This window comes from Alternaria viburni (assembly GCF_023758015.1).
Source record: "Alternaria viburni strain BMP 2772 chromosome Unknown scaffold_3, whole genome shotgun sequence".
NCBI lineage: Eukaryota > Fungi > Ascomycota > Dothideomycetes > Pleosporales > Pleosporaceae > Alternaria > Alternaria viburni.
Window position 1 is genome coordinate 981,788 of NW_026055772.1, and position 18,445 is coordinate 1,000,232.

General features: G+C 53.7%; 7 protein-coding genes across 7 annotated transcripts; 4 read left to right on the forward strand and 3 right to left on the reverse strand.

Moving 5' to 3' along the window:
- Positions 1-367: 367 nt before the first annotated feature.
- Positions 368-1,376, forward strand: J4E79_001953 (uncharacterized protein; the record flags this gene model as incomplete). Its single annotated transcript, XM_049350857.1, has 2 exons — positions 368-699; positions 749-1,376. The coding sequence occupies 2 exons, from the start codon at positions 368-370 to the stop codon at positions 1,374-1,376; spliced, it is 960 nt and encodes a 319-aa protein (XP_049214696.1).
- A 1,877-nt stretch (positions 1,377-3,253) lies between these two features.
- On the forward strand, positions 3,254-5,189 carry J4E79_001954 (uncharacterized protein; the record flags this gene model as incomplete). Its single annotated transcript, XM_049350858.1, has 5 exons — positions 3,254-3,308; positions 3,674-4,059; positions 4,144-4,284; positions 4,335-4,938; positions 4,993-5,189. 5 exons carry the CDS (start codon positions 3,254-3,256, stop codon positions 5,187-5,189), a joined length of 1,383 nt encoding a protein of 460 aa, XP_049214697.1.
- A 637-nt stretch (positions 5,190-5,826) lies between these two features.
- Positions 5,827-6,135, forward strand: J4E79_001955 (uncharacterized protein; the record flags this gene model as incomplete). The annotated part of the gene is made up of 2 exons (XM_049350859.1): positions 5,827-5,901; positions 5,959-6,135. The coding sequence occupies 2 exons, from the start codon at positions 5,827-5,829 to the stop codon at positions 6,133-6,135; spliced, it is 252 nt and encodes an 83-aa protein (XP_049214698.1).
- Positions 6,136-7,376: 1,241 nt separating this feature from the next.
- On the forward strand, positions 7,377-9,264 carry J4E79_001956 (uncharacterized protein; the record flags this gene model as incomplete). The annotated part of the gene is made up of 5 exons (XM_049350860.1): positions 7,377-7,466; positions 7,617-7,900; positions 8,026-8,159; positions 8,217-9,033; positions 9,105-9,264. 5 exons carry the CDS (start codon positions 7,377-7,379, stop codon positions 9,262-9,264), a joined length of 1,485 nt encoding a protein of 494 aa, XP_049214699.1.
- Positions 9,265-9,444: 180 nt separating this feature from the next.
- J4E79_001957 (uncharacterized protein) lies at positions 9,445-11,366 on the reverse strand (the record flags this gene model as incomplete). Its single annotated transcript, XM_049350861.1, has 6 exons — positions 9,445-9,496; positions 9,552-9,732; positions 9,789-10,166; positions 10,219-10,752; positions 10,819-11,041; positions 11,121-11,366. 6 exons carry the CDS (start codon positions 11,364-11,366, stop codon positions 9,445-9,447), a joined length of 1,614 nt encoding a protein of 537 aa, XP_049214700.1.
- A 1,027-nt stretch (positions 11,367-12,393) lies between these two features.
- On the reverse strand, positions 12,394-13,728 carry J4E79_001958 (uncharacterized protein; the record flags this gene model as incomplete). Its single annotated transcript, XM_049350862.1, has 1 exon — positions 12,394-13,728. The coding sequence occupies one exon, from the start codon at positions 13,726-13,728 to the stop codon at positions 12,394-12,396; it is 1,335 nt and encodes a 444-aa protein (XP_049214701.1).
- Positions 13,729-17,648: 3,920 nt separating this feature from the next.
- On the reverse strand, positions 17,649-18,273 carry J4E79_001959 (uncharacterized protein; the record flags this gene model as incomplete). The annotated part of the gene is made up of 2 exons (XM_049350863.1): positions 17,649-18,042; positions 18,080-18,273. The coding sequence occupies 2 exons, from the start codon at positions 18,271-18,273 to the stop codon at positions 17,649-17,651; spliced, it is 588 nt and encodes a 195-aa protein (XP_049214702.1).
- Positions 18,274-18,445: the final 172 nt, after the last annotated feature.

Consider the following 18,445-nt stretch of genomic DNA (forward strand, 5'->3'; position numbering starts at 1 on the left):
ACAGGTAGTCATTGTTGACATCCCCCTTCGGTGCGACAGAAGGATTTCAACCACGCCACACTCTCACGTTAGCGCCGGGAATTGAAACCGTGCGTACTGCATATCTCAAATGATGATTGCAGCAGGCTAATCATAAGGCGAATCGATAATCAAAGCGTTCGCGAACCAATACAAGTGACATCCCATTTCCATGCGGCGCAGGCGTATGAACGCGCTTAGGGGACGCGCCTGATCCCCTGCCCTGGTACCATGAAGTGAGACTCCGTCAGTGATACCCATCGTCTCGTAGACGAAACCAGCCTTTTGACCCATACAGCTCAGATAATCCAACCCTGGAGGTTACTGTACGATGGCAGATCTCTCTTTGATGCCAGCTACGCCGGTGACTCACGCTGGTGAAGTAACCTCATGGATTCCGCTCACAAGTACCTTCACGCCATCGTCTGGCTGCGAATCCATCTTCCGGCTCAATGGACCCAGTCTGGTAGCGTTTGATCCAGGCTATGGTCTCGACATCGATGAGGATGTCGACTGCGTACCTTCCGCGGTGACAACGTGGTGGGAACAGGCACGACTGGGTGTCGGCGGTGAGGAGCATACAGCGCTGAGCATTCAGCCCCTAATATGCCCGAATCTGTGGACGACCGTCATGACCTACGTTACGGATACCTCCACAACCCAGATAATGTGCTGTCCCTCGTAAGTTAGCCATGCACACCCTTTCGGCGTTGAACTTACCAGCTCATAGAGGCTACACCAACCCATTCCACACAAGCGGCCCCGTCAACGGTGATTGCGTCTCCACCGTCCCCAAGGGTATGGTCTTGACGTATGCATCTACACCTTATGGCTCGTCTAATGACTGGACTATTGAGACAACGACGGCAGCCCGAGATTCGAGTGTCGGAGCTATCGCAGTAGTGGGCTTCAACGTCGCTCGTGCACCTCCGACCTCTACACCAAGCCCTTCCGGTGGCTCTATAAGCTTCTCAGGCTCGTCCTTCACATCCGCATCGCCAGCTATGTCGACAACCGGCCCGTCACCAACTGCTTCCGGTTCGAACGGCCCTGCCAGAGACGGCGGAATGTCAACAGGCGAGAAGATCGGCATTGGCTTGGGTGTTACACTCGGGGTGATCGGTACTGCGGCGCTCATCTTTGCCATGTTGTTGCTTCGCCGAAGACATGGAAAGCGAGCAAAGACGCCTGACGCCTCCGTTCCGGTGGCCGAAAGCGAACCCAAACCGATGGAAACATATCAACACCCTCAAGAATACGAATATCACATCTCTGAGCTCCAGGGTCATTATCAACCTCACGAGCTACCCTCTCAAGAGCCTAAGTCTCCAGTTGAGATGGGATATCCCGGTCGATAGTAGGCGTTTTGGGCAAGCGGTCGTAATATCATGCCTTCTGTCAATATACCAGATTCCGGGTCGGGGCGTGGCTGGCCCACGAAGCAGGAGGATGCGGGCCTCGAGAAGTGCGCAAGCGCGCATTATGGTCACCTAACGCGTTCACTCCGGTTCCGCTTTACCGGTGATACCTATTCTTGGCCCAAATCTGTTAGAGTGCCGCAACACTGGTAGTAGCGCATTCTTGCTGATAGTTCGATGGACTCCGGAACGGGACGAAGACCATCAAAACCTTTGCGTCCGGACCTTCCGTTCTCCATCTCTTTTTCTTAGGCTTTCAGCCTCTATGGACCTGTTACATTCTATTATATTTCTTTCCTGAAGCATGCTGTATGATAATGGTGACTGTCGCTGAGCCGAATTTCGTGTGGGTGGTTGGACTTTGACAGAGCAACGAGGCCACGTTATTGACCAGGTTTTATTGGCTTGGCGTACGTCGAATGAACAACCTTCTTGCACGTTCTGTATGCGCTCTCGCAGACTACCGTCCTACCAACGCCTGCCAGCCAAGATGACTTCTGCTTCGCTGTGCGTGTTTGCGACAGGTGTTCAAGATAATCGCTTGACACCCCCTCTAATACGCAAGATCTGGAGGCGTACTTCGACCTGGCTATGCATTCTCGTCCTTCATCGCTCATCGGTCTCTTTGCATCATCCCGTCATCGAAATTCATCTCTCATCGCGGTCTGAGGCAGAGGACACGTCGCGCCAATGGCGCAATCGCTGACAGTCGGCTTAAACGGCGAATTCGGACGAGCCGGCGATTCCCATAGTGCGTATATGATCCCAAAGAAGCGCAAAACGCGACATACGTAAGCGGTTGCGTCAGTGCCTGAGGTACCTGCAGAGAAGACACCAGGCAGCAACGTTTGGAAACGCCTCAAGTTGTGTTTGTCACGTCTTGTCGCGTTCCTGGTGATATCAGAAAGGGGACGACAGCATGCTGCGCCACTGTTTTGGGCGCAGCGCTAAGCCCAATCTGGTGGTGCTTGCGAGAAAAATCAACCACAACAACGGCTGCTTCCTGCGGTGGACATCTCGGTGCGGCAGACCAATCGACTCGGACTGCCATGCCATCCCTCGTCCGGTTTCAGAATGAAGTTTGCAGCCCTGTCATCGCCCTCTTCCGCTTCTGATAGGTCCAGTCATACACGCTGCTTACACGCTGTGTGGTCCGATCGCGAATTCTTTCCCTAGCGAGTCTTCGCACTGCCGGCCGAACGCCTTGTCCAACCTACGTCGACGTCAATTTCCTGAGCTTATCGTCGCGTACCTCGGTGCATGGGAGTCGGCCTTGCGCTCATCTACAGAGCTTGTCAGATATAGGCGAGCTGAAGCTTGTCGCTTGGATCGTTTGGTAATATAGGCTTGATCGTAGTCGTAGGCTTCAGAGGCGGAGTTGCCTGAAATCCGATTAGGAATATCGTTGTTTACCTACGGCATCTTTAAAGTCAGAACCGAAGGCCCGAATCTGGAAGGCAAGTGTTGTCTTTGGTGCCTGAGTCTTGTCCCTGTCGCCTTCTTCTATTCTTCCATTCCTTAGAATACCGTATCACGATGGTCTACACCGGAAAGCCGAGCCGGGGGTGTGGGATGTGTAAAAGCCGCCGAATAAAGGTATGTATTACCTCGCGACAATTACTCTATTCTCTTGACTAGCGATATCGCCTCCGAGCGTATTCGGATGCGCTTGCCTGAGGCCGCGTTTTGGCTCGCCGACTGACTGTGCATAGTGCGACGAGAAACGACCAACATGTGGCAACTGCAAAAAGTCCGCCCGAGTATGTCCCGGCTATCCTGATGATTTCGACCTTGTCTTTCGAGATGAGAACAAAGCTATGGCCAAGAAGGCGAGGAAGTCTTCCGGAACGACCGCGTCGAGCAATAGCAACGGTGCGTCAAGCTCCAGCACTTCGCCGCATCTGTATGTACTACACCATTCTGCCCATGTCGATCCGCTTTGTGCACAGGGGATACCGATAAGCTTTGCCGAGCAAATGGGTACCCTCGTAGGCGGTATGCGTTCTGAAAGTGTTCACATGTGATTGTCGCAAGCCGAAGACCCACATTGCAATTTGTACGCGCTAACACAAATAGGTCACCTTCTTCGACGTTCGATGTACCACCGGGGGAGAATGCAGTACCGGGGGAGAAAGCCTTTCAAATAATCACCTCACGATCAAGAATACCCTCAGACTTAAGCCCATCACAGCAAATACTTGCTCTGTCCAACTATACAACACCACCACTGTCTCTAGACCAGTCTTTCGACTTCGAAGCGTTCGTGTGGAATCTGGAAAACGCAGTACCGCCAACCATAACACTCGCGCCAGAATGCGAAGCCGTACCGTTCTTCTTCAAGAACTTCATCACCTTGCCACAACAGGCCGAAAGCACACGAGGATACCTAGAATATTTGGTGCCACTCTACAATCGTGCCCGCCCATCTTCGGTCCTCCATTTGGCTACTACTGCTGTTGCGATGGCAACATGCGGTCAGTATCCTGGCCGACAACAGCTCCTCCGTGAAGCGGTGACCACCTACGGCAAGGCTATCAAGAAATTGAACGAAGATCTGAAAGATCCTGCGATGGCGAAGAGCGATGAGACGGTACTGGCTGTTCTCGTGTTTTCATTATATGAAGTAAGTGGACGAGATATCTCTTGCGGGCCTCCAATAGCCTGATTGTCTACCCCCAGATGCACATGTTGAGCTAACGAACATCAGACCATAATGAGTACAGACGACACTATCACGGCATGGGGAAACCATGTCGACGGTGCTGTGGCATTAACGAAACTAAGAGGAATCGAACAGTTCAACGATCCAATGTCACATGCAATGTTCCGCGCCGTGCGAACGATGATGGTAAGTACCAATAACAAATCGTTTGCATGCCATAATCTAACGAAGGACAGATCACAAGCTGCGTTCAACGCTCAAAACCCATCGACTCTTTTCCCGGTACCGGAGGCTGGGTCGGCAACGGCGACATCTCCGAAGAGAATGCTGCCAATCGGCTGACACTCATCTGTATTGATCTCCCAAACCTCCGCGCTCGTGCGAACATCCTCACTACCACACCCTATGATCCCGCCTACGAATCAGAAGCGAAGCAAATCCTCGACCTTGCGCAAATGGTCGACGGAAACCTCGAAGAGTGGTATCGCACCCTGCCTCCAGAGTGGAAACATCGGATCATCGGCGTCTCCAGCGATTCAATCGCACCCGAGGAGATCGCGCTGGCTGAAAGATGGCCAGGCGAGCAACACGTATATCATGACGTGTCATTGGCGAGTATAATGAACGACTACCGCGTTTGTCGGATATTCTGTCGAAGAGTCATCATGGCATGTGTGACATGGCTCAGCATCGTTGGCAACTATGCAGATGGCGATGAGACGTGGAGTAGGAGCGTGTTTGTCATCCAGATGATGGTGGACGAGATCAGTGCATGTGTGCCATTTCACATGAACTACGAGTTGCAACCTGTGGCGAAGGAAATGGGTCAAGAGCAAAATGGTATGTCGAAGTCCTGCTAACATGATGTGAAGCATGGCGCTAACTCTTTTGCAGCTGCGGAGGCATTCGGCGGATACTCGCTGGTATGGCCACTATACGTCGCAGCAAACGCCGAGACCGTACCACAAGAGCAACGCGACTGGCTGTTGGGTCGACTGTCCATCATTGGCACAAAGTTTGGGCTGAGTAGTGCTCAGGTGCTGGTATTAGCGAGAAGACATGTTCTGACATGTGGCCCCATGTTCCCTTGACGCAGGCCAGGGTGGGGCAAGGGATCTGTAAGAATATGTGGAGGAAAGAAAACATTCCAATTCGTGGTGAACAGCATCGCACCTGTATTATACCTAGGTTTTTAGATAACAGTAAATGGGACTTCGCGGAGGGTCTAATATAAGCCGAATGTCTGTTCCATGGATCGTCATCCGTATCTAGTAAGTGTTCATGTGACCCACGCGTTCGACGCGGATGATCAGTGGGGACATGCAACATGTCAATCGTCAGGCGTCCTAAGCGAAACCCTCGTGATAACAAAACATCACCAGCACCCATCATGCCAGAATCAAAAAAGTTCTTCCTGGCCGCTCACATGTCCGGACTTTTGATCGAGGCATCATCCGTGGCGATCAGCGGCCCGTTTCCGTGCCAAGGCTGACCCTTCAATTCGTGTTCGGGGTTTCATCTGCTCAGCCACAGCCACGGCATCTATAGCGACTGTGGGCCCCTAGCCCTTCAACAATTTGCAGAAACTTGAAAGTTTCCTTCCCTGAAGTCTATCTGTATTCCTCCCTCATCAGCCTCATTCACAGACGCACTCGCCTCGCGCAAGGTTACCCCGCCACACGACCCTCAGCGCAATACCAGCCTCGCTACGTCATCATCACCACAACCATGGGCGCATTGAACCTCATCCCGCTCTTCGTTCTCTTCGCGGTGGTCGGAGGTGTAGGATGGGTCGGCTACCAGGTAATTTATCTCCCCGACAATGCGCGCGCACGGATTGCTAAGCCACGCGCCCTACAGATCTTCCTCTACTCCAACGAGCTCGCCGAGCGCGGCGTCAAGAAGATGGAGAAGAAGAACGTCGTCTTCACCAAAGACGGCGCCAAGGTTGGAGTCAAGGAAGTCAATGCAGAAGACTATGCGGATAAGACGCAACGTGCCTTCGTCAAGACATGGAATACTGCGCATGAAGGGTAGGTCGTCATGAAGCATTATGGGCCATTTTTGCTGACTACGTGATAGGGGATCCTCGGCTGCGCGAAGACCTACGAGGTAGTTACAAGGCGACACGCGATTCGAGTGCGAACGGATATTTCTTTTCTACGATACCTTTTTGCTTTGGGCATGCGCGGTCGATATCGCGTTATTCGCATCGGCCGTCGCGAGGATGATGGGAAGATTATACGGACAGGCGTCTGGAGGCCTACATATGGATACGGCAACGATGATTGACGCTTGCGGCGACACATTCGGTGCATCCATATGCAGTACTTCTAGGCAGGATAATGAAGAGACGATGCTTATCGAGGCCCTATCAACATGGCACGCTTCTTTCGTATTGCTAACCGCTCGTGCGATAGGTTCTTGCTGCCAAGTAGCACCAAGTACCGAATACTATCGCTTCCAAGTTTCCTCACTGAGTAGTACCTGCCGACGTCACCTCGAAGGACTTGTGCGGACTGGAGTATGATCCGATTACGCGTCCACTCATGGCGATAAGCATATAAGAGCGATCGAACATGCGCTTCGAGCAGTGCTCCGACATGCCGAATCTTGATTGCTGCTCGTACCCAGCTCAACAGCAGCTTCGATTGGCAGCGGATCTATCCTATTCGACTATGTACCCCCATAAGACCGCTGTTGGGAGCGGGGTACATTCGAAGCCTGCATTCTTGGCCGTGGACGTTTCATCTAGACCCCCGGATTGATGTAAATCGCTCATCGGTCAGCATCACATGTCACAACATGCACATCGAACCCCCAATACAATCGTCTTGCATCGGGGTTACTAGCACGGTGGGCATCCCACGCACCGCGACGGGAACGATACAAGAACGACGTTCGGGGTATAAGGCGTATGGGCCGAAGAGGTGGGGCAGGCGGGGTGTAAATTACAGTCTGGCCGATTCTTACGAGCTGTTAGAGGGGTGCATCGAGTTTAAAGGTGATGATCAGATATCGATTCACGCTAGCCTGCTTATGCCAGCACCAGCCTGAGGATCAACGACTCTCGCGCACGGACGTTCGATGAACAAAACCATGTCGTGAACTTTGTTGATAACTAGCCCAAGGGTATTAGGCGGTCGTTCTACGGTCTTTATGATTAACCCGGCAGATGATGCGTTGCTCCATGAGATCTTCAAGTCAAACCCCGCCCATCAGATACATAACGCGGGGAGTATCTTGATTCAAGACAGTAGTATCGCCCAAGCCCAACCATGACGATTTTGACGAGTATCTCAACGACTGGATTTACGCTGTTTAGCTTGAAAGGAATTTTCAATGCGTTCGAAGTGGTTTTGGCGTCAGTGAGTACATACTTCACGTTCCTGAGATTGCCGTCACCCTTGCCCTGGCATCTGACATTCGTCCCACGATCGTGACATCAGAAGACTACTCAATCCCCTGACCACTACATTGATTCGACCCACCTATAAAGCTTTACTGACTCCGAATAGGCCATTTTCTACTGCATCTGCTCAGTAGTATACAACATCTTCTTCCATCCTCTTAGACATATACCTGGTCCCCTCTTCGCACGCGCCACCGGTCTATGTTTCGCGCTACACATACGCGATGGTAGTGTGGTCAAATGGATCAAAGAATGCCACGAAAAATACGGTGATGCAGTGCGTCTAGAACCGAATGAAGTCAGTTTCATCTCGGGAGAGACTGCGTGGCAGGACATCTACGGCCACAAATCAGACAGAAGCAGAAACTTCGTGAAGGACCTGAAGTGGTTGTAAGTTACTTCCACTTGAAGCTGTGAGTGAGAAAATGCTGATGAAAAGATAGCCCCCGGCCTGTCAATGGCGTCTTGTCACTTCTCATAGCAGACGAAGAGGGGCATCCGCGGATGCGACGTAGCTTATCGCACGCTTTCAGCGACAAGGCTCTACGAGGACAGGAAAGTCTCATACAGTCTTATGTTGATCTTCTGGTACAACGCCTGGGCGAACACGCTGCTGAAGACACGGACATCGATATCAGAACATGGTACAGTGCGTGGTCCACACAGCGCCTTCCACCTCACCACTCCAGCTGATTATATATGATAGACTTCACGACCTTTGACATCATATCCGACCTCACATTCGGCGAACCCCTCTACTGCCTCCGCGACTCCAAAGAACACCTCTGGATCTCCATCACCCTCCGCAGCCTTCAAGCCATCGCCCTCCACGTCTCGCGAGGCAAGCACTTCACATTCCGCTATCTCGATTTCGTGCGAAGCCTCTTCACTGACAACACCGGCCCCATGCGCGCCCGCTACGAATTCGCGAAACGGGCCCACGACATGGTCAGCAAGCGACTCGAGAAGATCCAAAGCGGCGAGGACACACGCCCCGATTTCTTCACACACATAATCAAGAACCAAGAGAAAGAAAGCACCCGACTCACCCGCGCGGAAATGGATAGTAATGCTGTGTCCTTCCTCATCGCAGGCAGCGAAACGAGTGCGACGGCTCTGGCGGGTGCGACGTACCTCCTCCTCCGCAACCCACAGCCGTACAGGAAACTCGTCACGGAAATCCGGTCGCGCTTCTCCTCTGCTGATCAGATCACCGTTGACGAAGTCAACAAGTTAGACTACCTCATCGCTGTATTCCAGGAAGCGTTGAGGTACTATCCGCCTGCTGCTACAGGGCTTGCTCGTGTGGTACCGGCGGGCGGTGATCGGGTGTCGGGCTACTATGTCCCTGGCGGGGCGTCGGTATATGTTTCCATGCACGCCATGGGTCATTCTGAGCGTAACTGGAGGGATCCGGATGCTTTTGTGCCGGAGAGGTGGTTGGGGGATGAGCGGTACACGGATGATAAGAGGGCGAGCCATCAGCCGTTTAGCTTTGGGCCGAGGAATTGTATTGGGAAGACGTATGTTGCACCCTCTCTCTCCTTCCTACTTCTTGTCTCTAAGGACGTCGGGCTGACATCACCGTCTCTAGTCTTGCACATGCGGAAACGCGCCTCATTCTCACCAAGGTGCTCTTCGCTTATGATCTGGAGCTTGTGGATAAAGAGAGGGATTGGATGGACCAGAAGGTTTTTGCGCTTTGGGATAAAGGGCCTATGATGGTCAAGGTGAAGCCTGCACAGCAGCCGTGAGGTGTCGTGTTGCAACATGACGAGCTGGCATTGTCGGATATTTTTTGAGTCAGTTGATTTGCTACACTTGAGGCATGGAACATTGCAAATCCATCCACGCTATCATCGCGTTGGGTAATTCTATCATCTACGACGGTCTCGTTTCGTTTTGCACTCGTCCCATGAGTTGTAAATCACTATCTACAATGTGTAGATGAACTCTGGGTTCTCTCTATCTGTCAGGTCAAGCCATCTGCACCAACGGTCAGCACTTGCGCATCTCAAAAATTCGAGGTGTTAAAACTTACTCTTGGTTCTCAAGCTTGACATATCCAGGGTCAGCACGAACCAGCGCCTTCTTCTTATTCTGCCTGACGCAGTAGAAGTGAATGAACGCTATGATACCCAAGCAAACACCATAACAGACGATGATCGTTATCTCGGCGGAAACATAGCGGGGCGCGTCTTGCTGGCGGAAAGTTTGAGGGCCTATATTCATGCATCATATTAGCCGGACTCGTCTCAAGCATAGAGGTAGTACGTACCGATAATATTTCCAGCACAGTACCCAATAAGATACATAGCCGCCACAGTTGTCTTCTTCGTATAGCCTGCTACATTACTCGAGATGAGACTGAGCAAAGCGACAAACGGGGTAGGGCTGGCTTGGGTGAGGTAATAGCCAGCGAGACGACCGGAGTTGTTGTTCAGAGGCAGTGCGACGATGAGGATCATGCCGATCATAGCAGTGGTAAGGCCGATCATGGATATGAGGAGGCGGTAGCCGTATTTGTCGCCTGCCCAGCCACATGCGATGAGAAAGACGACTTCGACCGCGCCGCCTGGGGTGCCGTAGAGGAGGGATTCTTCAGGCGTGTAGCCGAAGCCGACGATGAGTTGGGAGAAGAAGTTTGAGATGCCGCCTTGGTGGGGTGTTAGCAGTTGGTTCGGTGAGGTTTGTGAATGATGGCTTACCGTTGGGGATATCAGCGATCAACGCGTAGAAGAAGAACGCCCAGCTCAACGGATCGACCAACGCCTCCTTCAACTGATACCACTTGAAGTGTTTGTTACCCACACCCTGCGCATTGATCCTAATACGTTCAATCGCCAAAACCCGATCCTCCTTACTCAACCACCTACAGTTCAACTGGTTATCCGGGACGATCCACAAAAACGCGATACCAAGACACGTAGTAAGCAGTCCCGTAACCAAGAAAACAATCTTCCAGGGCTCCATGATAGTTCCGTACTTGCGACATCCCACAGCAATGCCGTAAGCGACGCAGCCGCCGAAGATTTGCGCAAAGCCGTTGAAACTGAACCAGATGGCTGTGCGTGAGCCTTGTTCTTTCTTGGTGTACCATTGCGAGGTGAAGAGGGCGAAACCGGGGGTTACGGCTGCTTCGAAGACGCCGAGGAAGAAGCGGATGGCGATTGCTCCAGCGTAGTTTTCTACGGCTGCGAAACAGGACAGGACGAGGCCCCACATTATGATGTTGAACGCCGCTTTGATATGTTAGCCCCTTGGCAACATGCTGAATAGTTAAAGCATTAGAGTGGAAGGAGACGTACAGTATTTTCCCAGTGGCAAGACTTGCAGTAGACGCGTGGTAGGATACTCCCAAGCGATATATCCAAAGTAGAACATGCTACCCAGCCACGAGTACTGGTCTCCGACTAGACCGATACCTGATTCTAGTATGTTGTCCGAAGGAGGGAGTTTCAGACCCATGATACTTGCGTAACTCAATGTGGTCTTGTCGAGGTAGTTGAGCCCGTAAACTATGCACATGATCTGTAAACATCATTAGCTCGTTACCAGTCATGCCAACGAACGCATCGATAATTTTCAGAACAGGGAAAATTGAACGTACGGGCATCATATGCATATCAATCTTCCTCAGCAGCGCTTTACTCTTCTCTTCCGTCAACTCCACAACCTGGCCCTCCATGCCCTCGAACGCCTTCATCGCCGCATCGGCATCGTGTGAGTGCTTCAAGAGTTTCTCGTCGAGAACTTTCTTGAGGCCTTTGCCGTTGTCTTCGACAATCGGTTCTTTCTCGACATCCATGGGCGCGGGATGCGGTGAAGTAGGTGGGTGGTCGGTCGCTGACGCCATGACGTGATATCTCGAGAGCGCTCGATCGCTTCGAATAGTCGACTCAACGAAAGAACAAAGATGCGCAATACTCAACTGCGCAAGTCGTAGTCACAACCGTTCATATAAACCCACCCAAGAGCCGACGCGACGTCAACGTCGACGCACAAACCTCCGTAAACGATAACCGACCTCCCCAACGCGCCATTGACGTCCGCCCATTCATAGTTGATAAGCCACCCCTGCATCTCCCTACACGCGATACGCTCACGCCCGCAAGTTGCCGTACCACTGCGGGGTATCTCTTGTGTTGATCCGCGGAACTACTCGAGATAGGGTCTGACACTACGTGATAGACAAGCGTACCTTCCGCAACAGGAAGCTGCGATGGGTGGCTAGTTCCGTTAAAATGGGGGTGATTGGGTAATTGCCGGGAGAGAAGCAGTGGAAGCTCAGCGGAGGCGTCAGACAAGGTATCGCAAGAGTCGCAAGAAGTCGGCTTGGTGATGATAGCGGGCTTGGCTTGTCTGCTGGACGGTGTGCGAGTTGATAGGGAGACAGGTGCGCGATGGTGATGATGTCAGTGCTGAAAGCTTATCGCTAGTCGCGATTAGACACGTTAAGCATAAAGCAACGTTAAAACTCTAAAGTGGACGTCAAGACAGTCACGGAGCGATCGTATTTGAAAAGATTTGCATGCGATGGCGGTATGAAATTTTGTATTGCAGCAGCGACAAACATCATAGCTAGCGTGATACACATAGCACTTCGTTGTACCAACAAAATTGTGGGAAGAATTACTCCGTTGAACTCCAGGCCCGATTATCGGCCGATGCTGTGAACCGCGCATCTCCCCAGCCCCCAGGCTTATCATGATTTGGCCATGTAGCCGTGATACCCGAACGCCGCCCATATGCCGTTCGTAAATGCTGAAGACGACCACCCGTACTCGGAAAGAAAAGTGGGGAGTACAGATGTAAATGTGGAAGAAGAACAAGAAGAAGGCGCTTGGCAGCGAAAGAAGGATAAGACACTAGTTGCGATATTGCTATGATCGCACGAACACGCTGTTGAGTTTGTTCAACGCGCTGCTATCGGCAGCGGTGCTGTTCTTAGCGAGTCTCTCCGGTGCCAAGTCTCGGGGGAATCTCGTTGCGGTGTTAGGACTGCGGCTACCAGAACGGCTGTTGTTCTGGTTATCCTTATCTTGGTTCTCGCCGTTGAGTAACGACCCCAGTGTAGGAAGCGGTCTTGATGCTGCGGCTGCGGCGGTGCAATTTGACTCGGGTGCCCGGGACTCGGACTTGTCGGAGGGCTCTGGTGTCGGTGGCTTGTTCGCACCTGCTGAGGCGGCCGCGCCGTTGATGGCAGGCAGTTGCGGACCTTGTTCGGGGGCTGATACTTTCGGACGCGCAAGTTCAGTGGCACGCTGAAGGTGCTGCTGTTGAGCTTGCTCGGCTGTCGATGGAGTGCGGAGAGGCGGTGTCGCCATATATTGTTGAGCAGCGTGCGCGGCGTGCGCTGCGTAAGCGGGGTGTTGCATCAGCATGGGATGGTGGCCTTGAGGAGCGTGAGGGTGGGCCATTGGTGGGCGGTCGAAGACGTGTTGTGGGTGGTAGGGAGGCTGCGCGTAGACGACGCCGGGGTAGAAGTAAGGCTGGTGCGAGTAGTACATGGGAGGAGTACCGTTGGGTGGTGTGGGAGGATACATTGGTATCGCGTACATGGGTGCGACAGGGCCACCACGGGTATACGGCGAGGAAGGTGCCATGCTGTGTCCTGGTGCGCTGTATGGCGAGCCAGGCATGGGCCCGCGAGTGACGGCAGGCACAGTCTGGGTCTCGTTCACCGCCGACTCCGGGTACATGTTCTTTGGCGGGCGGATGTGCCGCAGTTGCGCATCGTTGGTCGGCTGTGGGAGGTTGTTGGAATTCGATCGCGAGTAGTAGCTGATGAGGTGGAGGTGCTGTCCGCTCTGGGTGGTGATGCTGAAGGACTGCTTCATAAGACCATCCGGCTTGTACCGGTAGCCGTCTGGTCCCTCGCCGTCCGATTCACCTGAGCCTGTGCCGTCTGGAGATTTCCCGCTCGCCCTCTTCGCTACTGGGGCTGTGGGAACTGCGCTGCCTCCCCGCTTGCCCTCCATCTCTCGGTACGTGAGGAAGCTGCCCGACACGCGACTGGCACTCCATGATTTTCCGTCGGTCCACCGCCTCATGCCGGCCTCGCGCTCGTCCCATACAAATACTGAGCCTGACTTGATCTGCTGGCGCTCCTTCTCGGATAGGCGGCGCTGTACCCGCGGTAGTATACCGATGCGGCAGGCCTCAAACAGGATGATGGCATCGTTTGGCGTGCGAACGTGTCCGTGGTAGGTCTCCATTGCGAAGACGTGTGTGGGGGAAGTGTGTCGAAGATAGTGTGGAGGTGTCAAGACCTCATAGATGCTGTGTGGTTCGCGTTAGTCCAAGCCATGGAACAAGCGCTTCGGGTTCAAGGCAATGCGACAGTTGTGGTAATCTTGGTATGCAGGGTTTCCGGCAAACTCGGAAATCGCGGTGCGCATAAATGTTGGAACATGGCGAACCGAGGAACGGCATGCCAGAGAGGGGGCAGGCAAAGCGGCACGGAGATACGAAACATAGATGGAGACTTACAATAGGGTGTGTGACTGTGACGGGGCGTGTCTGCAGAGCCGTCGCAACGTCTATATGGGGCAGTGCGATGAGGTCAAATGTGTCGAGGTCCGGTGACGTGAAACGGGCCGGCAATGAAACGGAGTCAGCGTCTGATAGGTGTGCGCGGCAGTGGTCCACTTGGTATAGGCGGCGTTAGGTGACGAAAGCTGGAAGTTGGGGAAGATGGGTCAGAGGGCGAAATCTTTGGAAAGCCATCAGCAGTCCTCCGCCCTCATGTACTTGCAGGCAGGCGGGCTTGGGACCCAGCAACGCTCCTTTGGCGTCTCTGGCCCTTTCTGGGCGCTGGGGTCGTCGTCTTGATCGCCCGCCGAGACGTGGAGTGGCGTCTGATAGCGAAATAAGGCGCACGACAAGCTTTATTTGGACCCCAGCTAGCTGCTCACTGGCCCTCCGTTCCAGCGGAGCCCCAGCAGCGTCTACCCACACACAGCCCCCAATACCTGCCATGCCGCCCTGTGCCACCAGCCAGCGTCCCCAGACGGCGTGAGAAACTGTTTGCAGCGACGAGCCCTCACTGCGGCTCGCACACGCCGGAGCCACGGCATGCCCAGCACCACGCAGCGCCTGGCGGCGTTGGCTCGCCCAGCCAAGCTTTGCGAGCCGGATAACTCTAAACGAATCTTTATTTTCGACAAGCCTTCGATCCCTTGGCAGCCCCACTCGGACCCCGGCGCTGACACCTCCCAAGACTTCGCGGTGTGGTCCATCAGTCCGTCAATCCGTCTTGTCCTGCTTGGCCCCCGCTAGCAGCAATACACCAAGCACAGCCAAGGCGTTCCAAAAGTCCGTGTCGTCCCAAAACCAACCCACGCTCGCGTCGCCCTCAGATTGTGGCAGGCCATGGCATGCTTGGCCGCGGTCCCCTAAGAAATCTCCACCTGTCGTGCTCTCGGCGCCCTTGGAAGCGGACAAACAACTGACCTGCGCGACAAAGGAGTGTGCCTAGTCCCGAAGGATGCCCTACACGCTCCGGCTAAGTGCAGAGTTTCTGTGCCGTCTGCTCACGCAAGTAAACGGCCGCCGCAAACTTGTGGCATACGTGGAAACTGTGCCCGCCAACCAAGCCGATTCTACACTCCGCTCTGGATCAGACATCCGCTCCGATCCACACCAACGTAATCCGGCGCTTGCAACTTCTCAGCTCATTCGCTTAAAGGCTCGGCCAGCACTTTGATTAAGCTTGGTGCCTGCGGTTTAAGCTTACCACCGTGCCACGAGGATCCGACTTACCCACACTGGCGGTATCACAGGGCCGTCGCTTCTCCGCTTCCAGAACAGAAGAGCTGAGCATCGGAGCCATGAGACTTCCCGCCCCTTGACTGTCATCGTGGCAGTGTTGCGCCATGACGAGACCCGACTTTGCGTAAAACCCTGCTGCCTACCAAGTGGGCAGCGCAGCACCTTGTTCACCAGACCGTCTTTCTTTGTCAAGACTCATCCAAGACCGTAGACTGCGGACGAGCACTTGTGCAAGATGCCATGGAACATGGCGTCTCAGCTGCCCGAGAGAGGTAAACCTCCGGGTGGAACCATTGGGTCAGTCGCACTCAAGCCTGCCAAGTAGCAAACAGGATTGTTATTTCGATGGATGGCCAAGCCCGCCCTTCTCCACGTTCATACAACGCCCGCTGCTTGTCTTATCAGCTCACACCGTCGAAGCCGCGTCATCCGACTTGTCAAGCCTGCCCAGCGTTGGCTTCTCCACATACCGGATATTTACATCATGGGTTCGCGATTGCAGGCAGCTACGTCGTTTCAATCACCAAGCACGAGTCTCAGGGAAAGTCGTCGTATGTCTCTACGGGCCGACATCTTCTCTTCGAGATTACTGTGAGCATGAATAAACGGCGATCTGCGTGCGCTCAGTAATCTGTCTTTCGCTTACAGCTGCAAGGTTGCAGATAAGGTTGGCGCAGACTTAAGCATAATTTCCTTGCCGCTGCTATCCCCGGTGTTGGGTTGGTCCTCGCCAAAGACACCCCTCACAGCGATGAGTCGCAGCGCCCCATCGGCCGTTTGCTCGTATTCTCCATCCTTTCAGATCAGCTTCCACACGCAACGTGTCCACTAGCTATCTTCACATGCTGCTGCACCTGCCGAATGCGAAGCACTGGAGCGACTGCAAGCCCACGTGCTCTGAGCCGCAAGTCCAGAACTGCGCCATCGGAGCGTCGTACCGTATAGTGGCAGCCCCTAGCCCACGATTTGAGGGGTCGTCCGGAACCGGTGGAAAATTAAGGTAGGCCAAGCAATCGTTGGTCCGATAGCGCCCGATGATTCCCCCAGGTCCCCAAACCTTTCCTCGACGACCGGCGCTCTGACGGCGTGTGTTTATCCGTGCAGGGCCGGCATGCCTTACAGCGCCTCACCACCGCGCGTCGAGCCGCTCTTGATGGAGGGAATTCGTTGCGAGTCCGAGAACCCGGTTTCGCGGTGCCATTATGCAAGTTGCTCAATCTATTGTTGCCTGCTCATTTGCTCCGTCTGTGCCACAGCGCCATACCAAGCACTCAACCGCGCCAAGGAGCCTATAGTGTATCGATATTTGCCCGCGACATGGAACCGCGGGCCTGCTCTTCTGGAAGCCATCTCCATCTATTTCCGCATCCAAATGCCGCATGAGCAATATGACCGTCACTTCGAGTTTGTTGGACGTGATACAAAGCCGGTGGCAGCAGCCGCCTCGCTTCTGCAGTCCACAACTCCACTATGAACAGCGTGCATACTCCGCCTCACGTACCTAAGCGATGTGTTGGAATAGCGGACTTGCTTACGACAAGCCTTGGTGTGTGAGATCCATACGTCGCCCGCCATCCTGGTACCAACGCATCATCTCACCTCAGACGCTACACTCCACGACCACTTCTCATCCCAGATCACTGCCCTGATTACTGATGCCCAGGCATACCGAATCTCAAACATACTTTCCAGGTGCTTGCTGCATACACACACACCGGTTCGTGCCTCTCCATTGAGTTCCCCGCTCGAACATGCGTTCTGAAACAGAACGTGTTTGGCCGGACAAAGAGTCGTGGAAGAGATCATCCGTGGACCTCGTTTGATAGTCCCGAGTCATCCGCGACGGCATGAAGGATCGCAGCCTAAGGATGCGTGGCGTTGCATCCTACGGCTTGGCTCAGGGCTTGGTAATTGCTGGGTAGCGCATCGGATTTGGACGAATGCGAGTCCCACTTCAAGATTGTCACGTGAAGCTTAAAAGTCCTGCAGCTACATACCATTTGCGACTCATTGATCATTGGCTTACTGATGGCACTGCCTTCGCAGCTATCATGTGTAAATCTACATCGTTCACTGTCAAAATCCACGGCTCTTGGAATTGCACGTCCTGTCGTAGATAATGCGTTCCTAGAGCAGCACCTTCAGGACAATTTTGTGCCTCCCAAACCCAACCCTCTGTCGACATAGTCACAACAACATACTGCGATACAAGACTCGTCTCCATGCTACCTCCACCTTATTCATAAAAAGAACCGAACAGGCTTAGAGCCTACATCAACGTTAGATTACCTACTTTGCATGTTTCCATGTCAATGTAGGCTGCTAAACATCTAGTTTTATCCCAGGTTGACGTGCATGAACATCCTCAGAAATCGCAAAACACGCTCGGAGCAAAGAATTGATCCCTCCCACACTTCATCGCCCCAACCCCCATATCCTTCTTCGAGTCCTCGCGACAAGCAATCTCCCTCTGCGAGCTAAACAACCTCCCCGGATTATTCCCATCGCACTTGTACGTGCACGCCTCACCCTCAATATCCAGCTTAAAGACACCGCCAGGGAACGGCGCCTTGCTATCGGAACCAGGACGAGGCGTCTCATCGGTATCCGCAACGATTTCCTTGCCGTCAGTCTCACCGCAACTGCCCACTGCCTTGCCAACGCTGGTGGTGTAGAACTTCCACTCGTGGTTGACGCTGACGGAGGTTCCGTGGCCGGAGTAGTGTGTGACCATGGCGACGGAGAGGGCCATGCCTTTGCTGGGCTTTGTACTGGCCGGGCTAACTGAACAAGAACCGCGTCATGGCAGGGAGGTATGTCTGAACCTTCAACCGCTTCTTCGTCTGTACCATGTCGAATGGTGCGTCGAAGTGTCGCTGGAGGAGTTCTTCGTTCCGTATCAGGGCATCGCCTTTGACCATACACCACGATGATACCCCGCTACACGACGCGCTGTTCACGCCATATGCTTTCGTATACGACACTGGCATCGTTGCGTGGCTCTGATCCGGGCTTGGGGTATTTTTTCGGGACGAGCGGCTGCGCACGCCAGCTCCAGTCAGCGGAAAAGCAAAATCCGCCTGAGCCGCCGCAGCGTTTTGGGCGCGCGAAGATCGCTAGGAATACATGGGTTGTGACGAAGGCATCTGTCTTGCTGGGTGT